The sequence below is a fragment of the Cavia porcellus genome, unplaced genomic scaffold (assembly GCF_034190915.1).
Source record: "Cavia porcellus strain 051 isolate PalLab524CR breed Dunkin Hartley unplaced genomic scaffold, mCavPor4.1 scaffold_7, whole genome shotgun sequence".
NCBI lineage: Eukaryota > Metazoa > Chordata > Mammalia > Rodentia > Caviidae > Cavia > Cavia porcellus.
The window spans coordinates 13065825-13088037 of NW_026947490.1; the positions used below are offsets into that span (position 1 = coordinate 13065825).

The 22213-nt window shown below is 40.6% G+C and overlaps 1 protein-coding gene across 1 annotated transcript in view; it reads right to left on the reverse strand.

Moving 5' to 3' along the window:
- Positions 1-2974: 2974 nt before the first annotated feature.
- Positions 2975-22213, reverse strand: part of LOC100716153 (insulin-induced gene 2 protein-like) — a 182273-nt gene continuing 163034 nt past the window's right edge. The window contains exons 2-3 of the mRNA XM_013149735.3: positions 4217-4234; positions 2975-4112 (exon numbers count right to left, since the gene is read on the reverse strand). Of these exons, the coding sequence (XP_013005189.1) occupies positions 3472-4092 (621 nt within the window). The 5' untranslated portion in view covers positions 4093-4112; positions 4217-4234 and the 3' untranslated portion in view covers positions 2975-3471. The remainder of the gene's footprint in view (positions 4113-4216; positions 4235-22213) is intronic.

Genomic DNA, 22213 nt, shown 5'->3' on the forward strand with positions numbered 1-22213 from the left:
TGTAACCCTCTCCCAAGGAGTCTAAAATGGAAGCACCACTTTCCCAAAGTAACTGCTTATTATTAGAAAACATAATTTAAAATTCGGACAGTGTATACAATAAAATATACTTTGATATATTTACGATGAAGTTACATGCCACTTATTGGTTTATTGGCAATTTTCTTTTTTAAGTCTGTGTATCTTTTTTATAGCTTTATATCCAGCTATTATGAAAACATCAAGTGCCAAACCTGACATTCAAAGAGTTTTGTTGAAAGAAGGGAGGAGTTGGTGAAGTAAATAACCACGCAATCTCAATTTTTCTACTCTGGAGGTTTATCTAGTTCCAGTCATCCCAGTGATTTTCTGTTCCAATCAGAATGGGTTCTGGGGATGAAAATAGCCACTGATATGGTTTAGAGGAGCTTCAGCAGTTTTACATTTCAAGAATAGTGTGGAGTCCAGGGTGCTGGGCTTAGCCTTTTCCTCAGCACAGGGGTTCCTCCTGCTGAAATGTAGAATTAAATCAAGTTTTGGGAAAGATGTTGGGAGGGTTGCAAGATAAAGACACCTGGTCAGAACTGTATTTCTAATAAACTGTGAAGACTATGCTCCAAACCGTCCATGGGATATATTTATCTTAAGTATCATGTTTATCAGTTTATTTGAAATTCAAATTCTACATGCTTCCCTACCTTAATTCACGTTAACACACTTTGGGCTGAAAGTGTCCCCGGGCTGGGCCAATCTTGATTCTATTCCAGTGGATGTGGGGAGGGTGACACGATTTGCGGGGTGTAGACCTGGTTCAACCAATTCAGTTATATGTAGTAGCAATTTCAAATTCTTTGCCCTCTATTGGTTTATGGATTATGGATATGGACTAATCACATTTATCCTATTATGAAAGAGATACTAATGTGCAATAATACTGAGGACCAGAGCAATAGATAGAAAAGATAATTCTCTGAAAAAGAATTTCCATAATAGAAAAATAACCCAAGTTGGAGCAATATAGAAACTATTGAAAAAGAAAAAAACTATTGTTTGAAGATCAGCAGGAGGCACTAAGATACCACAGAAAAAATGTAGCCCTGTAATGTTCATAAATTATTTTTCTCTTACTTTAACTTTAAATTGATAACACTATAAAGTATGGGCTTTTAAAATCTTTATTATAGCTGATAGTGTATCTTTTCTTTTTAGCCCTCAAAGTATTGGTGCACTTAACAAAGTTTTTGATCTATCAGTTTTTTTTTTTAAATTCCTGTTCCTCATCTGCATCTCTGCTTTCTTCTCATTCAGCGTTCACATGCAGTGCCATTTTCCTCCCTTAGACAAACATAAAGCAATTAGGATTTTTCACAGACAAGTGGTTACCTAATAAATGATCTTCTGCCGGCAACTCTGTTAACATGGAGCAAAAGGATGTTTACTATAAGCCGTGGCCAGGAAGAAGGTGCAGAGAGAAGACAAGCTCTGCATAAGCAGCGGCTTCTTCAGCTCTGAGGGTCATGAAGGCATTTACTGAACTAGTGGATCTGCACTAAAAATAATTATAAGCCTGACAGGACTCTAAACTAGAAACACAAATTATGATTGGCTATTGCAGTACTTCATTAATTCCACGGAAGTCCAAGTGAAAGGTAATAATGCTTATATTCACATGGGACTTGACAAATAGGAAAAACATACAAATAAATAAACTAACAAAGAATAAAAAGGATACAGATTAACTTTCATATCTTCTCTGATTCTGTTAGCAGTTAAAGGTTGAAAAATTATGAACTCTAAGCACAATCTCTTTGAAGCATATTTTTATGAAGGTGTAATTTTTTTATAAAGTGAATTGCTACAAGATTTTTGAAGAAGACATTGGACACAGTCATATACTTTTGTTTACTTCTATGCACTTTCTACTTTAAAAGTATAACTCAAGAATATAGTTTTCTTTGGGTTTTCCAGGGTACCTGGTTTTAAGTAACTTGTAGATTCTTGGTGAATGATCATAGGCCATAGAAACCCAAACATGGGCAAACTCAATGCTTTGTTAGTGATCACAGATAGTCCTTTAATTTTACATGTGAGAAAAGGTAAATGCAGAATGTTGCCTAGAAAGCTTTCTGAACAGAAGCAATCTGTTCACCAGTGTAGCTGAACTGGAGATAAGTTCCAAATTTCTTGACTCCAATACTAGTATTTTGCTATTTTATTTATTTTTCTCTGTTTACACTGGACAAGTAAATGTAAAACATGGTGTTTTGGAATATGCAAACATTTAGGAATGGATAAATCAAGATAATTGGCATATTAATTATCTCATACACTTAAAATATTTTGTTGAGAAACTTAAAATCTTCATTTAGTGATTTTCACACTCACAGTCTGTTGTTATTAACTATAGTTATCACATTTTACAATAGGTGTCTTGGGCTTATTCTTCTTGTTTACCTTAAATTTTGTATCATTTTGGCAACACTCCTAACCCGAGCCCTAACACTATTTTAAACTTCTGTAATTTCAACTTTTATAGATTTTGCTTATGTGAAATCGGACATCATTTGTCTTTCTGTGCTTGGCTTGCTTCAGTTCATGTCCTCCAGATTTATCGATGTTGGTGTAAAGATTTATCGATGTTGGTGTGACAGGATTTCTTTCTTTTTCCAAGACTGAAAAGTACTCTATGGTGTATGTTCTATTCTTTCTTTATTCATTTGTTATAGACACTTAAACTGATTCCTTATCTTGTTTATTATTAATAAGCAGCATAAACATTGATGTATATATAACTTTTGACGTATAGATTGCCTTTCTTTTGGACACCTATGCAGTAATGAGATTATGTGATCATATTTTAATTCTATTTTTAATTTTGTGAGGCACATCCATACTGTTTTCCATAGTGGCTGCACCAGTTTATAGTACAGTGTGAAAATGTTTTATTTTTCCAGTAACGGTGTGCAAATATTTCTTTTTTTTTTTTTACCGGCTTCCCATTTGCTTTTTATTTTTGGCATTCCTCTTATTTTATTTCACTAAGTTTATAAATTGTTCAAAGCATTCTTAAACACTTAGATGACAGTAATAGAATATTTTGGCACATTAACATTGCAATAAAATGTATAGTATATCTAAGAAATTAAAAAACGCATTTACTAATTAATGTTTTTAATGTAATGCACATATATCTTACAGTTTTTAAGTCAAATACATAAAGGTTTATAACTGATTTACAGATGAAGCAATCACAGATTGCAGTAGTAATGTGTGTTTTGTGTGTGTGCCTGTGTGGGTGCGTGCGTGTGTGTGTGTCTATATACACCAATCAAGGGAAAAACTGCATCCTGGAAATTTTACAGTCCAAAACTTTGTTTATATAATTTACATGCTCTTTTCTTCTTGTTTTTCTGTACAAAAGATATATTTTTGCCTTCTTCATTCTTGATGAGATTTTTCTGCAATAACTTTACATTCATACATTGCCCATTGTCAACCAATGTTTCCCATTGTTATGCCTCCAGCAAAAAATATACATGGTAACCAGGAGCGAACATAGAAAAAACCTAGAGATGTATACTGGTAAACACCATAATAAACTAGCAGTTGAGTGACCACAGTTGCCAAGAAAGTGATTCCTACTCCAAGGCCAAAACCACTTCTAGATCTATCAAAAGTCCACCACAGTCCAATGGAGAGTGCAGCCAGTGTGACAGACAACTGTATGTTATCAAAATCCACTTTAGCACTGGCATGATTTATACCAACAAAGACAGCTACACACCGCATTACACTGGACCACTCTCTTTTAAATTTATGTGGTTCTCCTAGATGCCTGTCAATGCAGGGGTATAATAATCCAATCACAGCTGAAGCTGTGCCACAGCATGGTGGTACCCACCACGCAGAAGAAAAGATGCTCGCAATTACATCGGGTGGAAATAAGGTCACATTTCTCTGAATCTGGAGCAAATTTAACACTAATGCAAGAAATACTCCAATAAAAAACAAGACTACTCCTCGAATCACCAAGTTTACACTCTGGCTAGTGACAGATGAGACATATGGGCCACACTTTTTGGGGCCAGGTGACTCCGTCTCTCCTTCTGCCATAGTTTCATAAGTTCAGTAAGCTGAAAGAAAAAAAGAAAGGCTTTCCAGCTGAAAAGCTCAACTATCTGTGAATAAAGGCAGACCGATGTTTCAATAGTGCTACATGTTGTCCAAAGGGACCTACCAGTAATCCCCCGCCTCCACCATCCAAATATTTCTTTTTTGTTGATATCCAGTCCTTTTGCTTTTTGATGATAGTCACCCTGACAGCTATAAAGTGATGATTCATTGTAATATTAAATTGCATTTCTCTCGCCGTATTAGTCTGTTTTGCCATGGTGGGATACAATGTAAAAGAGTAAAGAATTAATTGGCTTACATTTTCAGTCTATTATCAGCTAACTTCAAAGCAGAAACATCCTGAAGGAAGGACATGGAAGAGCAAATCTGCTCAGTTCATTGTAGCTGGAAAACTGAGCAGGTAAACAGTACTACAGAACAATGAATGGACAAAGAACCATGTGTAGTACCCAAAGCTACATTTTTATGTCTCACTAGACCTACCAAAAAACATTTTGTTATTACCAGTGAGTTTTATATTTTCTTGTTTAATTGAGTTTTTATTTTATTGGTACATGGTTATAGTACATAATTATTACATTCTTTGTGAGGAGTTGATATACATACATAACACGATCCTTTTTTCACCTTCTCTCTCCTTCCCCACATGTGTACTGCTATTTTAGCTTAGAGGATTCCCTTTTGAATTTCTCCATAGGCCAGGTATCATGGTGTTGTGCTTCCTCAGCTGTTTCTTAGGTAAGACCACCTCTCCTTGCTGAAGGACAACTTTGCTGGGTATAATATTCTTGAATGGGAATGGTTTTCCCATTAGTCTTGTATATTTAGTCCTATTCTCTCCTGGGTTGAAAATATCTGATGAAAAGTTGGCTACAAGCCTTATTGGTTCTACCTTACAAGTAATTTGCTTCTTTTTTCTTACTGGTTTTTTACTTACTTTTTTCTTACTGGTTCCCTGTTTTGGTTTTAGATTTTTTACATTTTGATTACAACATGTATTGCTGTAGTCATATTTGGATTCAATCTTGAAACTACTGACTGTCCTGTACTTGGATATTTATCTTTCCATGAATTTGGGAAGTTTTCTGCTTCTATTTTTCTTTAAAATAATCTTTTCCTTTCTTTTTCTCCTCCTTCTTGAACCCCTATAGTTGAAATGGCTGTTTATTTAAAGCTTTTCCACAAATCACACATAGTATTTTCATCCTTTTCATTGTTTTGTCTCTCTGACCTATATATTTTCAAATAATCTGCCTTTTTTTTTGTCAGTACCGGGGATCAAACTCATAACCATGCACTTGCAAAGCAGGTACTTATGCCACTGAGCTAAATCCCAGCCCCAATAATCTGCCTTTGATTTCAGTTTCTTTTATTTGATCAATTTTGTTATTTATATTCTATAGTAATTACTTCATTGTATTTTTTAGCTTCAGAATTTTCTTAATATAAATATATATTATAATGTTCATTATAAAATGTATACCGCATATTTTTTTCTTTTTCTCCCTTTCTTTTACTTCTATCTTTTCTTTCTTTGAAATTGTTCTCTTCTTGAAGTTCACTGAGATTTCTTAAAGGCTTGAATTCTTTGTCAGGTAGCACATCCTTTTCCATCTTTTAGTTAGCAACTGGGAAATTACATTCTTTTGGTGGTGTTACATTTCCTTTGTTTTTCACATTTCTTGTCGTACTACTTTGAGGTCTGCACATTTGAGGAAGGAGGGATTAATTTCATTCTTCATCGACTGGTGTTGTCTGTGGAAGCCATTCATTACCCTCTTTAGAGAGTCTAGGCAGATCATGAGCAGATTCCTTTTGGAATTCTACTGTTGCTGGGGCTGGCACCAGGGTAAGTAGACTGGCAGGCCTGCTACCTCATCTTCAGGGCTGGGCCTGGAGTTTAGACCCGCTAGTTTGTGGTTGTGAATTTGTTCTGCAGAACTGGGCATGAAGCCTGGATGCACAAAGGTTAGGCTATACCTGAGGTGGATTTAAAGTCTGAATCTATAAGAGCCTCAGTTCAATGGGCTTACCTGGCACTGGAGTCTCCTGAGGTGGAACTGGCACCTAAGTCCTCTGAAGTCTAGCACCATAGGGATTAGCTGGAGATGGGAATCACTGTATACAAAATTATTTTGAACAACTTGATAACAATGTGATCCTTGAGCAAAAAAGGCAAGGGTAGATTCCATATGTACTTTATTAATGTTCCTGAAACTTATTAATGAGGGATGTTTTCTAAAAATTCACAGGAATTACATCTTAGTCTGTGCAAGTTTCTATGGTAAAATGCTATAAGTTATATAGTTCATAAACAGTAGAATTTCTTTCAGTTATAGAAGCCTCAGTGTCTAAAATTGTAGTGCCCAGGGAAAGTGTGTTTCCTGAGTCATAGATGTTGACTTGTTACTACATTTTCTCATGGTAGAAAAGGAAGACAGTTTACTTAATCTTTTCAAACAAAAGAACTGTTGTACTTAGGGTTTATAAGGAAGACAATTTAATAGAGGACACATAATTTATAGAATTACTTTATCATAGTCACCCAAAGAGTCAAACACAAAGGAGTGCAGGATATCCGTCCACACACTAAAGACCCAGAGAATCCATTTGAGTGCCTAGATCCCATAGCAATGTCCTGCATGAGTCCTGTAAAGACTTAGAGCCCATGACAATACCTCCCACGAGTCCGACTGGAGGCTCAGAGAAAATGTCTCATGCCAGTCTGTTTCACGAATCTGCAATGGGAAGGCCTAAAGGCCAGCAGCGGAACTAGAAAGTCTGTGCCAATGGGATGAAGGATCTCTACCAGTAGACTGAGGGATTTGCACTGGATCCTGGAAGTGACCAATGGAAAGACCAGAGCTGCCCTGAAATGTGCCACAGCCATCCTTAGTGATGATGTGGTCCTGAGCTCCTTCACCAATGACAACTGAGTGCATATCAGGAAACCAGCATGACAAGCTTCTTTTGGAGACTGAACAGCACACATCTTCCTCTCCAGCCAGGAAACAATGCTCAAAGTAAGGACCAGAGCTCCTGAAAAGTGAACTGCAGCCATTCTCAGTGACAACAAGGTCCTGGAACTCCTCCAATGATAACAGTCAAGTTCATGTTAATAACAAAACTCAACAGGCTCCTCTAGGAAAGTCAATGGCAACAGGAGAACCAACAGCACTCTTTATCCCTCTCCAGTTCTCCTTTTTATATTGTTGGCAATAATGCTCAGCTGGGCCATCCACACCCCGCACCACACTGATTCAGTTCAGCCAGGTGTTACATGTTACAAGTCGTCAGTTAATCATAGGAACCAGCTCTATTTACGGTGGGGGCAAGGTCTGCCATCATTCTGTAATCAGTTCCCAAAGCCACCATCTCTTAATGGTACACATTGATGATTAGGTTTCCAGCATATGGATTTTTAGGGCACAAATATTCAGATCATAGAAAGTGGATTTCCACAGTCATTAAGAAGTGACTCAAGGGAATCAACACACCAGTTAACTGATTTCTCTGTTGATAGAATTGCAATTTGTTTCCAGAGAAATCATTGGTAAAAAACATACAATATCTAATAATAGAGAGATGCTGTCCAGTGGGACTGCTTTCTCACTGTGAGGACACTGAGAGTGACACACAGTCAGCGAAGAACATTTCAGCTCAACACTTAAAGCACATACCTCCTCAGTAGCAGTTTTGAATTGTGTGCCTTGTTTGCACTTGGCTGACTGTGCCTGTTCAGTCCATGCTCACCCCTCTGTCTTCAGTATAATTAAATCAGTCTGGAATGACTCAGTGTGACTGTTAGCAGCCAATGGAAATGGTTTGCTCACTATATTTCATGCTGGTTTTCTTTCTATTAACAAAAAATGGAATTTTTCAGGCTTCATTATAAGATTAAATTTCTCTGATAGAATTAAAGATTGTTGATCCCTTCCAGACAATTTTCCTCTCAGGAACCACCACCCTGAACGCAAGAGTTCCAAACTGCTCTTTCTCCAGGGATATGTTTTTCTCTGCTCACAGGGAAGAAAAGCATCACAGTATATCACTGAACTTCGCAAAGGAAGAAAACAATGTACAAGTGAATTGTTTGAATAAATGAAAGGAAATCTTCCAAAGTAGAGCATGTACAAGCTAATGGCATGAACGGTAATGCTAGCGACATTGTTGTGTGAGATTTCTATAAAATATTAAAAGATGCTTTCTGACTTCATAAAACAATGATTTGGGTTTTCTTTTTGGGTACTGAAGATTCAAGTAAACTTCCTTTTGAATGACCTAGTGATTGCCTGTCTCTGTACTGCAACAATATCTTTCAGAAACATTAAAGCATGGCTTATTTGTTTTTAGAATACACATTGAGTGGTCAGTCCCTTTCTGTCAGTTTGTTAAGGGAATCATGGGCTTGTGGCTAACAGATGTAGATGCTAATAAGAGCAAGAGAGAAAACTATTACTTATTTATCAGACAGGTCTGATCAAAGTACCATATTGGCTTTGACATAGTCTTTTTTATAGAAGATTAAAGAAAGTAGTTGAATTCAAGAAAATGCTTGGAGAGTTCATGAATACAAGCATATTTAGGTAGAGACATTATTTAGCCCAATATAAAAGTGAGATGGTAATCTCAAAAAGCTGTTAAGATCTAAAATTCTAACTTTAATGAATTATTTTTCTCAAGAAGCTTAAGCTATATATCTAAGAAGATCTGTGTTGAATCTCCCTGCGTTGTTGCCTGTTCTCTGCATTTTCTCCTTTCTGCTAATGTGAGAGTTACTATTGAAGGAAAATGAACATTTGATTGACACTCGGCTTGTGTACTGACTTTACATACCATACCACGTGAAGTTCTCACAGAGCTATAATTCAGATGGGATGAAGTTGGAATGATCAAGCTACTTGATCAAAGTTACATGGTAGTGAGCCATAAAAATGAAATTTGACTTTAGGTCTGTCCAGTGTCAAAATACACACCATATATATCCCCTACATTACACTCCTTAGGTTGCATTCTACAGAATAAGAAATCCTTTAAAATTAAAATAGTTTACAAAATGAAGATTACTTTCTTTAATTTTTTTTAATTAAAAGATCCCCTGAGACCCAGGATGGTATCTCAACGAAGGAGAACAATGCCAAAGAGTCATTTCAGAGCTGGAGCATGGACAGCTGTACAGTGGTCTTTTTGACAATAAATAGACATATAATAGATATGGAGTAACAACTTCAGTCCTAGTTTTTGGCTTTGTTCTTTCAATTTGTTTGGTGGTTTGACTTTCTCTGTCATAAATTAGTAAAGCCAGGTGGTATTAGAAGGAGATGGACTTTGAAAAGGAGTTGTAGAGCTAATATTTTTGGGACAATGATGAAGAATTGTGCCTGAGTGATTGCAAAGTGTTCCCAGTTCTTCATGAACTTTATAGAATACCACAAATTTTGCAAGGGGACACTGCAGGTTTCTGTCTGGGTCAGTTTCCCTTCTTGAATCTATGCTAACCATTAGTTTGCTTTGCCCAAAAGAACATATGGGATTGTAGCATGCCACTTCTAGGTGTAGGCTCCAGGAAATCTTGCAAGTTCTTGCTCTCACTACCCCTCCCCCTCCCTAGATGCTAAAAGCAGCTCATAGACAAAGCTGTGTGACATTATGAGCATCATGTTTTCCTTCTGCAAGAACCAGGCATGAGAGTGAGGCTATTTTTGAGGAGCCAACTCCCATATGACCAGCAAACACAGAAGTTAGCCCAGGTGAGAGTGAGTAAACATTACCATTTCAGCAGAATCATCCAGCCAACCTGCAGATATCTGAGAAATACATGGCTATTGCTCCAAGTCACTGATTTCTGAGGCTGCTTGATAAACAGCAGTAGTTAAATGACAGTGAGTACTCAGGAGCAGGACGACTGAGCATTGCATAAAGCAGCAGGAGAGTAGAGTGACTCTGGAAACATGGGAAACATGGATAAGAAACAGAGATTTGGGATAGGAATCTAAGAAGCAAGTGAGCTGGAAATACAGTTCAATTAGCTACTGTGTATGTGCATCATTAAGTCTGAAGACCATGACAATCGAAAATGTGTATTCACATCTAAATTAGTAAACAAAGAAATACCTAAGGTTCAATGTAAAATGTCCTGGATGCTAGCATTTGGCACAATGTTAGGCTTTCCCCTTGATTGAACAGAGAAAACACTGCTTACATGTTACTGGAATTTAAGTGGTCTGGCTTTAAGCTTCCTATTATTTCCTGCCATAAGTTGTTCAAATGGTTGAATAAAGTAAATCATTTTGTTTTGGTGGATAAACTTCATGTTACTACTCTCTTTTTTAGCTGAAATGAGCAGTGGAAAATGGCATTTCTGTGAAGTTAGTCTTAAAATATGCACCACTGTTCCAAAAAGCAAGCTAATTTTCGAGTTCATCAGATGCGTATTTATATGGCAAGTGTATCTGTCACATAAACATTTTGTCAGTCACCACCTTCCATCTGTTCTGACACAGTGTGCTGGAGCACTGTCTATAAAGTGTGATAAGTAACATGCCTATTGTAAGTGAGAATTAAATATGACAATGACAGGAATGTTACCAACGCCACCCATACTCCATTACAATGTTGCATTAACAGAAGAAATCATTGACGTTTCCAAAGAAGAATGAGTAGCTACGCTATTTATGTCTTTGATTATTCTTTGGATGACATTTTGTCTTTGCCAACCTTGACCTTGAATGCTGATCATGAGTGTTAGGCCTGAAACTGATTATAATGGAGAAACAATCATGATCCAGTGAGAAAGCCAACTATTGTACTTCTGCATTTTGTTTTGTTTTGAGACAGATTTAAATGATATTGTGATACATTAAAAATATGGGGATAACTAAAAAGAAATGTAAAGATTTAGTTGTAGACTTCCGGGAGAACATGGCGGACAGATAGCAGCAGCTACGGAGGCTCTCTGAAAGACTCGGCTCAGAATTCAGGAATGGTGCGAAGTAAGGAGACATAAACAGGTGGAGATATGCTCTGCTGACCCAGGAACGAACTGGGCTGAGAGAAACCAACTTGGAATGCAGTCCTGGTGCTAGAACAGGAACAGAGGGGCCTCAGTGTGGAGGCTGGAGCCCGCGCCATTGGAAGCCACGATTTGGGTTTCCCGCTGCACAGTGGCTGCATCTACATCAGCTCGGCAAGGAGAGAGACGCACAGAAGCTCTGAGAATGGGAATCAGCGAATGGAGTCGAAAACAGGACGGGCAGGGAGGCGTGCACTGACTTGTAGTGAGGTGAGTGAGAGAAACTGACACTCTACCACAGTTTGACTCCAGCAGAAGACATTCTGGGACTGGGCAGACTTGCGGGAGCAGGGCGCTGCAGCAACTCCAGCCACATATCCCCCTCTCAAGCGGGATTGGTGAGAAGTGCCTAGCCTACCTGATGCTGCTGGCAGATCCAGTAGGCTAGCCCAACCCAGATCGCAGAGCCTGAGGGTGGCCTGGAGGGGCGGGCCCCGTGTAGGTTGCCTGGTCTGGAATTTCCTGGTGTGCTGCGGTGGGCGGGAACACCTAGCCGGCACAATTCGATCAGGCTGTGGCTGACAGGGAGGGAAGCTGGGCCTCCTATATAAGCTTGCATATATAAGGAACAAAGAATATGGGAAGAGGCAGCACAAGAAAGGCTCCTCGGCCCCTAATCCTGAGAAACAGGTAATAGCGGACACCGCACCAATAGACATAAAGCACCACATAGAGAGCCTCATAGATCAGTTCAGGAATGAAGTTATTAATGACCTGAAGCTAGAAATAAGCAGAATAGTTAGAGAAATGCTAAGCACCACCCAAGAAAAAACAGATGGTGGAACGGAAGAACAGAAAAAGAGGGGAGAATTGTTTGATGGAGAAAATAGAGAAAGCATAGAATACGTGAAGCAGGTTCAAAGGGACTACCAGGAAACTAAAAACTCTATCGAAAACTGGCATAACAGCTTGAAAAAAACTAAGGACAGACTATCTGAACTGGAGGGCAGATTTGTAATATGGGAGAATGAAATGAAAAACTTCTTAAAAGTAACAAAGAAACAAACAGCAATAATACAAAGACTAAAAGATGATAAGAGGATCCATAACTTAAGAATTAAGAACATAAAAGAAGAAGTAGGGACACAAACAAATGAACTACAAAAGCTACTCACAGAAATAATCCAGGAGAATTTTCCTAATTTAGCAAAAGGTAAAGATACTCAGATGTATGAGGCATACAGGACCCCAGCCACCTACAACCCAAACAGAGCAACACCCAGGCATATAATAATCAAAATTCCAGAAATTTAATACAAGAACAGAATATTAAAAGCTGTCAGAGACAAGAAACAGACCACTTACAAGGGAACACCCATCAGAATTACAGCAAATTTCTCTGCACAAACCATCAAATCACGAAGAGCGTGGGGGGAAATAATTCAAGCATTGAAAGATAATAATCTCCAGCCAAGATTGAGATATCCTGCACAACTGTCCCTGGAAATTGATGGAAAAACAAGGTGCTTCCAGGATAAAGAGGAACTGGGGCAATTTGCAACCACCAATTCAACTCTACAGAGAGTATTGCAGGATATTCTTTAAAAAAGAAAAATACAAAGAATCCAGAAATAGTGGTGGGGAGGCCACAATGAATGGAGCAGAGAACAAAATGAAGAAGACAAACTGACAACTAATGACAGAAAAAGAGCTCAACAGAAATGAGGCAGAGAAGATTGGATAATAGGAACAGCTATTTTGGAGAAAATGACGTCTTAATAGGTAATACTGATTTAGTATCATCTTGTTTTGAAGTCTCATCAAGCTTTTGTTCTTCTGTCTCCATTGGTCTAAACAGGTTGTATCTTATTGGATTTTATTATGTACGATAGTATAAGCAAAAACTTTTAAAGACAAGGAGATTATACAGAAACCATTGTTCATTTTCTGTTAGTTGATTCTAAATATCCTGTAATGCTGTCATTCTCTTAAATGGTTTTACATTGTTTTGAAATATTTAATGCTACAGTATACGAAGTTGTACTCAAGGATTTCAAGGAATGAGACAATATGGTAACTACTTTTATGTCAGGATTATCTGGTGGTGAAACACTATTCTGCTTAAATGATTATGTTTTGATCTGCGCTGTTTTGCTGTTATGCCCTCTTTTATCTCAATCTCCACTCCATTATTTACTTTTTTATTTTTATCCTTTTAATTAAGGGAAAAATAAATAAAAATAGCAGGATATATTATAGTAACCCACTTTGACTTTCCATTATCTTGATTTAAAGCCCTGTATTACTCTCACCATCTTGTTTTTGATTGATGTCCCCCTATTCTGTTTTGCTTGATAGTACCAGGTTCGAAAGTTTAGGCAACAGCTGTGAAGATAGTGAGATTCATTATGACGCCCATTCTTGATGACTTTTATCTACTTTTGAAGACCTACAATGTCTCCAATATTTTGGTTTTGTCGGTTTTGTTCTTTACTGTTTTGTTCAATTTTATTATAACTGATGATATAGGCAATTCTATTAGAGATAGCAGGAGGCATTATGGTAACCATTATTGATCACCTTGTATTATGCTTTTACATTATCTATTATGACCACCCTTTTGATTTGATTGACTCTGTTCTGTTATGTCACATTTGGTTCTACTGCCTTCCAAAAAAGTAATAAGAACTGTGGGAGCAACAAAACCCAAAATGTGTAATTGTCATTGTACAAAAAAGAGGAAAAGAAAGTGCTCTAAATGATATAACTGCATGTATATTTAAGTGTATAAGATAGAAAATGATATCACTGAGTTTTATTGGATCATTGAACAGAACTGTTTGCAGTATCATTGTTGGAATGTCCACTTTACAAGCTTTAATTTTGTGACTTGAACAATTGTTTCTGAGATGACAATATGTAATCCATTAACTAGTGACTTCCTACTGTTTATTTTTTTCTGTAAATCTGTATGACTTGTACCCTTTCTCTGTTTTTTTTCTCCTTAAGTAAAATTTAAAAAAAGATTTAGTTGTAGATTTGATTTCTACAATTTTAATAGAAATAATGACAGAATATTTAATACAGTTGTAGCATGATATTTTGGAGTGCAATGCCTAGTATAATTAATCCTTTAGGTTTCCTGTAAAATTACTTTCTTGAGAACTGATATGCTTCTAAGGAATGTAATATGAAGAGGATAACATTAGTATGACAATTAGTATTAATACGACTGATACAAATATAACACAAGTAGGCTAAAGATGATGAACACCTAAACCTAGTAATGTAAAAATAAGTTTAGAATTACTAAAGAACATCAACTTTTATTCCCAGAGCTCTCAATACAAAGGGACTTTGTAAGCATTGCAAACATACTTGAGCAGAACAGCTGAACTGCTGCTTCAGACTCTTCTGATAGCACTAAACTTTAAAAATAATGTTAGTAGCAAAGACGGGATGTGAAATGATCTGAAGAACCAGATATTTTGCCTATATTTTTCTTACAAATTTTCCCATTATTTTTTAAATAATGGGTGATCTATCTTAAATTGTCAATATTTGCCAAAACTTAGCTATGAAAAGAAAATTGCCAATAGGATCATAGAAAAATCTTACAGAAAAACAAATTTCCTGCTATCCCCAAGTTAAAAAACAATTAGATGCCTAAATAAGATCAGTGTCTTCCTAAAAGATGCCAGGTCTACTAAATTAAAGGGAACAGAAGCAAATCAAAATAAAAAGGGATAACAAGCCAGAGCAGTGATAATGTGGAATTGGAGGAGTTTAGCTCTCTATCTGAAAAAAAAAAGATAGAATTAACAGGCAAACAGACAAAGAGATGGGGTTACAAGTTACCAATCTCACTCAAATGCATACTGATAGTCTATAAATAAGAGAGTTTGATGAGAATGAGCCCACAGCCAAATCTCAACCCATATAAAGCCCCCTAAAACTTCACAAACTACTTGCAAATGTGTGTCATTGCCCTGTATACATGCTATTTACCAAGGCTTTGCTTTGTTGTTTCATTGTGAATTTTCATTTTCTTTTATGTTAGGGGAGACAGATATGTATTCATGTTTCATGTAGAAAGGGTCAAACCTACTCTTCCTGCTCTTTACAGTCTCAAAATAAGTAAGTCACCAGGACCAAAACTTTGGCTCTGAATAAACCAAGAAAAGGTGGAAGACTAGCTTTCTCTCCTGCTTGGGCTTTAACTAAAATCTTCCATCATTTGCCTAGCTTCATGTGCATGGGAGTAAAGCCAGCTCTGCAGCTCGAGCCAGACATCCACTTGACTTTGGTTACTACCAGCCACAACCCTGGCCCTGCATCTGGTAAATTATGCATGTTCGACTTTTTGCATGTGTCTTGAAATTTTGTGTCATTCTGGAGATAGACATAAATGTGATCTGACTTGGACATGTAAGACTGCTCAAGTCTGACACATGATCTACAGTATAGGAATTAGCTTTAGGATTCCTGTCAAACACTTTAAGGAGTATGTAAAATTTAGTATGTACACACTATATTTGTTTTTCTGGGAAAAGGATTTTAATGTTATTATATCATTAAGAACATCTGAGCTATAAAATAGATTAAGAAATACAGATAAAGTGAAAAAGGTCATTTATCTACGGAAAGGTCTCAAAGTCATAACCAATAAGTGATAGACAGTTTCAAGGTACAGCAAAAATGTGCTTGAATAGAAAATGTCTGTAACAATCAAAGCAAACAAAGCAAAGCAAAATATACTTTTTAAAAAAAGAAATCTAATATAGTCCTTTGTTCTCCCTCTGAAGGATCCTGATAAGCTGATCTTGAAAGTGAAATACAATCATAACTTTCCACTGTATCTCTAACGTTTGAGTCAAAAAGATCCTATCTCAAAATCCCCAAAAATCTGTCTATAAAAGTTACAGTGTTACTGTGTGTGAAACTAGCATATAGATAATAAAACTCATTTCTCTTCTCTGTGTCTACACTCACTATCCAATTTTCTGATAACAATTTGCATTTCATTGTAGATATTTATGCCCAAAGATAGATAGTGTACTGCATATTGTGTGTAAGCATTTATTTGCCTTGGCAATTGAACTTCTCAATGTAAATGAACAAATTAGTATCTAGCTTGTGAATCCTTCCATGAATTTGTTTAATATCAGTCTGTTCTAAAGGTGACATTGTGCTGCCTTGAATCATTTTATTTGAAACACTAATCACTCAAAAGCATTGTACCATGTTAATCCAGGAGAATACTCAAAATTTAATAGTTAACATAAAATTTACCTTAAAGTTTTTGCAGAGAATGATGTAACAATGAAAAACTATTCCCTAAATATTAATAAAATCTTATGAATACCTTTTTTTTTGTCTTTTTCCTTTTTATCGGTACCAAGGATCGAACTCACGACTGCCTGCTTGCAAGGCAGGTGCTTATGCCGCTGAGCTAAATCCCCAGCCCCCAAAATCTTATGAATACTTTTAAAAAATGTTTATAAGATTATAGAACTCACCATGGTTAGTCACCTCCTAAGTATGAGACTTAATTGTGCATTATTTTTCAGGGGACTAAATGATTATCATTGAGGCAACATCACAAAGTTGTATAGAAAGAAATAATTTATAATCTTTAAAGACACAGTAATTTAAAGTGTTGTGTAATAATTCTATCTACGATTGTACAACAATTTTGTAGTCATTTCTTTATTGACCACTCTACCACATATATATTGATATATAAATATTTTTTTAGTTTAGGCTTTTAATTATCATAAATTTTCAGAAGCAAAACTTTGGCTCAAAGGGCCTGGTTAATTTTATGGCTCTTGAGGGGCCCTATTATATTGATATCTAGAAATTGTCACCACTTGATACCCAACCTAACAGTGTAAGGTGAAGAACAGCATAGACCTGGTGACTAAAAAGGAAAAAGAAAACTCATAACTAGTATATACCTACTTCTTCAGGCGTTCTGCTTTCACACATATTACATTATTTAAATATCACAGCTGCTCTGTGGAACATTTTGAGGTTAAAGTCAAGCCTTGAAAAAGAGCTTAAATGATGCACAGAGTTGGAAAAAGATGAAAAGAGTAAAAGAGGAAGTACCTTCCAGATGGCACAGACTGCTGGAATAGAAGTCCTGAACAAACATAGTTTTGTGGTCTTTGAGGTGACCCCAAAATAGTATACTCTGCTCTCTCTCTGCATTCTGAACCAAAGGAAAAATTAAAGCCCTAAGTCAGACAGAAACTAAAGTTTCCATTTTGTGGTCCAGGGATTTTTATAAACTAATATCTCCAAATGAGTCATCAAAGATAAATGTTCCCATGCCAGTCCTTTTTCCCTCACTACTTCTTCACTGAGGGGCCAACACCTTGAAAATTTAAGGCTAGGAACAAGAGGAATATGTGAGTGTTCTATGGGTAAAACAGTAGAGTCAGACTGGGCAGAGAATTTCTTCTTTCCTCAGTAATCAATAAATTACTCCCGACTGCTGGGAATAAAAACCCAGAATGAATAAGAGGAGGAGAAAAGTTGTGATTTCTCTAGGTAGAGGTGTTGCCTCCATGTCTAGACAAAGGGGGAAGGGCACCAGCTCACATTGGTGAGAGTGGCAAGCCACCGGCACACACGATGAGAGGGGGAAAGCCACGGAAGCACACCTGTGAGGGGGGGAAAACAGTGGCACACACCGGTGAGATGGGAAAGGCTATAGGCACACACCGGTGAGAGGTGCAAGCCACCTATGCACATCAATGAGAGGGACAAGCCCACCGGCACAGAATGGTGAGAGGGTGAAGCACAGTGGCATACATCATTGAGAGGCTGAAGGGCATGGGTGCACACCAGTTAGAGGCGGAAAAGTACTGGCACACACCGGTGAGAGGGGAAGGCCATCCACACACACTGGTGTGATGGGGAAGGCCACTGATGCACACTGGTGTGAGGGGGAAGCCTACCGGTGCATAACAGAGAGAAGAGAAGCCCAGCATCGCACACCAGTGCAAGGGGAATGGTCACCGGGGCACATCGGTGAGAGCCAGAGCCCATCAATGCACACCAGTGACAAGGGGAAACCCAGCGTCACACACCAGTGAGAGGCAGTAGGACACTGGCGCACATCAGTGAGAAGGAAGGCCACAGGCACACATTGGTGAGTTGGGGAAGGTCACCAGCACACGCGGTGAGAAGGGGAAGGACATCAGTGCACACCAGTGAGAGGCAGAAGGGCACTGGCGCACACCCATGAGAGGGAAAGGCCAGTGGTATACACTGGTGAGAAGAGGAAGGTCACCAGCACAGATGGTGAGAGAGGGAAGAACATTGGCACACATTGGTGAGTGGGGGAAGGCCACTGGCGCACAGCGGTGAGTGCGGAATGCCACCAGCACACACAAGTAAGAGGGGGATGTTCTTGCACATCGGTGAGAGGCAGAAGGGCACCAGCACAAACCTCTGAGACATGGAATGGCACCAGTGCACACCGGAGTAAGGGAAGGACACCAGCACACCCTGGTGAGAGGGGGAAAGGCACTGGAGCACACAAGAGAGAGGTGGAAGACCAGCGGCACGCACCAGTGAGAGGGGAAAGCCCAGCGGCGCACACCAGTGAGAGGCAGAAGGCCACTGTGCACTACAGTGAGAAGGGGAAGGCCACCAGCCCACACAAATGGGAGGTGGAAGCCTGCAGGCACACACTGGTGAGATGGGAAAGGGCATTGGCTACACCAGTGAGAGGGGGAAAGCCACCAGTGCACACCAGTGAGAGGGCGAAGCACAGCAGTGCACAGCGGTGAGATCGGAAAGGCCACCAGCACACACTGGGGACAGGGGGAAAGCCACCGATGCACACCAATGAGAGGGGCAAGCCCCCCAGCGCACAGTGGTGAGAGGGGAAAGCCCAGAGGTGCACTCCAGTGAGAGGCTTATGGCCACCGGCGCACACCTGTGAGAGGCGAAGGTCACCGGCACAAACTGTTGGGAAGAGGAAGGGCACCGGCACACACTGGTGAGAGGGGGAAGCTTACCGGTGCACACCAGAGAGAAGTGGAAGCCCAGCGACACACACCGGTGAGAGGGGAAAGGCCACCGGTCACACCAGTGAGAGAAGGGAGCCCACTGGCACAGACCAGTGAGAGGGGCAAGCTGAAATGTGCACACCGTTCACAAAGGAAGCCCAGTGCAGGACACCAGTGATGCACACCATTAAGAGGTTGAAGCACAGTGATGCAAACCACTGAGATGTGGAATGCCAGCGGGGCACAACAGTAAGAGGGGAAAGGCCACCAGTGCACACTGATGAGAGAGAGAAGCACAAGGGCATACAACAGTGAGAGGGGGAAGCCAAGCGGAGAACAACATTGAGAGGGAGAAGCCCAGCAGTGCACACCAGTGAGAAGAGGAATTCCAGCAGTGCACAGGAGTGAGAGGTAGAAGCCAAGCGGGGCATACCAGTGAGAGGTGGAAGTCAAGTTTCACACACCGGTGATGGGTGGAAGGCCACCGGGATACACCGGTGAGAGGCGGAAGTGCACAGGCAGACACTGGAAAGAGGGTGAAGGGCACCGGCGTACACTGGTGGGATGGGAAACGCCAGTGGCTCACAATGCTGAGAGGAGTAAGACCAGCAGCACACATGGATGAGAGGGGGAAGCCCACCGTAGCACACCGGTGAGAAGAGTAAGCCCACCAGTGCACACCAGTTAGAGTTGGAAGGCAAATGGCGCACACCGTTGATAGGGTGAAGGCCACTGGCACACATCGGTGAAAGGGGAAGCCCATGGGAGCACACCGGTGTGAGGGGCAAGGCTGCAGGTGCAAACCAGTGAGAGGTGTAAGCCAGTGGCACACACAAGTGACAGTAGAAAACCCACCAGCACATACCAGTGAGAGGGGTAAGCCCAGTGGTACACACCAGTTAGAGGTGGAATGTCACCAGCACACACCAATGAGAAGTGGAAGCCAAGAGGCACCCTCAGGTGAGATGAGAAAGGCCAGAGGCGCACACTGGTGAGGGGGGAAAGCCACCGATGCATACGGGAAAGACAGGAAAGCCCAACAACACACACCAGTGAGACCGGAAAGGCAACAGGAACACACCAGTGAGAGGGGAAAAGCCACACAATCGCACAACAGTGAGAGGCAGAAGGACCATGGTGCACCAGACACCTTGGTCTGGTGACAGTTGATCCTCACAGACTTCTGGCACAAAGAACATGTTATGCTGCTTTCCTAGGCCTCCAGGCCCCAGCCTCAGGACATAGGCGGACCACGTGGAAACGGCTGAAAAAATGGTTCACTCATCTCAGAGGCTTCAGGATGATTGCTGGCAAATGCCCAACTTTTGAAAGGCACCAAAGGACAAGGCTCATTGTCCCCATCCTCAGGGGCCCAGAGGCAAGAGGCAGCGCAGGACAGGTGTCCCTAGGCTCAGCCACCAGCCACTTAGACATACGGAGGCCAGGACAGGTACATTTAGGCCTGGCCAACACTGTGAGTCACTCTACACAACTCCTGCCCTACATCATCTGTTTGAGGGGATATGAGGACAGGCACTTTGGGCAGATCCTCCTGCGCAGGAGCAGGTGCTAGGAAGCTGTAAGCCTGGGCCACTGTAAGATTCCTACCCAGGACAGGGCTGGCATGAGGAGAAGGGCAGGGCCCATGTTTATCCATAGGCTCCAGAGTCATCTTCTTTCATCCTGGGTAGAGATATGGGACAGAATTGTCTATCCTACAGGAATATAAGTTTATCTGGGTTCACATAGTGAAACCAGTGGTGTCGCAGAATTTCAGAGCCTCTGTCTTCCTGCCAGAAACTGGGAGCTGCCCTAGCAGAGTGGCACATAGGACACCAGTCTGGGGATGGTCACTTGGCCCTATGTGCCATGGCCTTGCTGCAGATTCTGAGAATCACAACAGGTACTGGCTCAGGTGCAAGATGCGTATGCAGAAAAGACTGGAGATGTCCACAGATGACAGAGAGGAAATTCAGGTCAGAATACACTTTCACCATCTCCCTCCAGGGCTTGGCAAACACTGGGCCCATGGTCCTGATCCCACGGAACCTGGACACCAGGTGCTCAACAGCCATAAACCTCTCTACTCCACCTCTAACTTGTCTCAGGCAAGGTCACTGTTCACACATTGGTGGGAGCAGGAGAATGGAGACATAAGCAAAATGACTCATTTTCCTGTCATGATTTAATTATGCCACTGCACTTCATTGTCAGTTAAGCCCCTAGTAACCATGGACAATTGGCTGGCGGTCTTTCATCTTGTCCCCTGTTGGGAGCCACAGCATCACTAGGTCACCCTGAGTGACGGTCGCGAGGCCCGTAGGAAAGAGCAAAGCCTGAGATTACCCCTCCCATCGAGCACGCCGAGATGGCGCCTATTTCCTGCTTCCTGATCTGTATCTCTGCATTAAGCGCCTGCTCAGCAGAATAGTCTACCTAGTCACCAGTGACGCTAGCCAATCAGCTCGCCCGAACTGCTTCGATATGATTGGAGGTTGTATCGGTATATAAGCCAGTGCCTCCACCCTGCGAGTGAGAAGCACGGAAGGAGCCGCGGGGAGCGGACCAACAGAGGCTTCGGCCGGGAGGATTCCCAGGGCAGACTGTGAAAGGGAGAGAAAATAAAAGCGCCTTGCCACTGCCAGATCCTGTCGTGTGTTCTTCCTGCCGGCCGGGAGCGACACCGACATCTGGTGGCCCGTACGGGGAACTGATCAGCCCTGAGACGAGGCAGTGGACGACGTCCTCTGACGCAGAGCTGCAGGACAGGTGAGTAGAGGATAAACCTGGGCCCTGGGTGGCGCGCACCTACAGGGTTTGTAGACTCCTCTCAGGCTCACGCGTAAGTGGCGGATTTTTGGGCCTCACGCGGTGAGTAACATATTAAATATGGGTAACGTACCGAGTAACGACACCCAGCCCTTGGTACAAGTCCTCCGGGAGCTCTTAAAGTCCAGAGACCTCAAGGTAGGACGCAAAACGCTGGAGAGCTTTTTTGAGGAGATTGATAGTTTCGCTCCCTGGTTCTTGCCCACAGGGCACTTAAACCTGCCCTCATGGG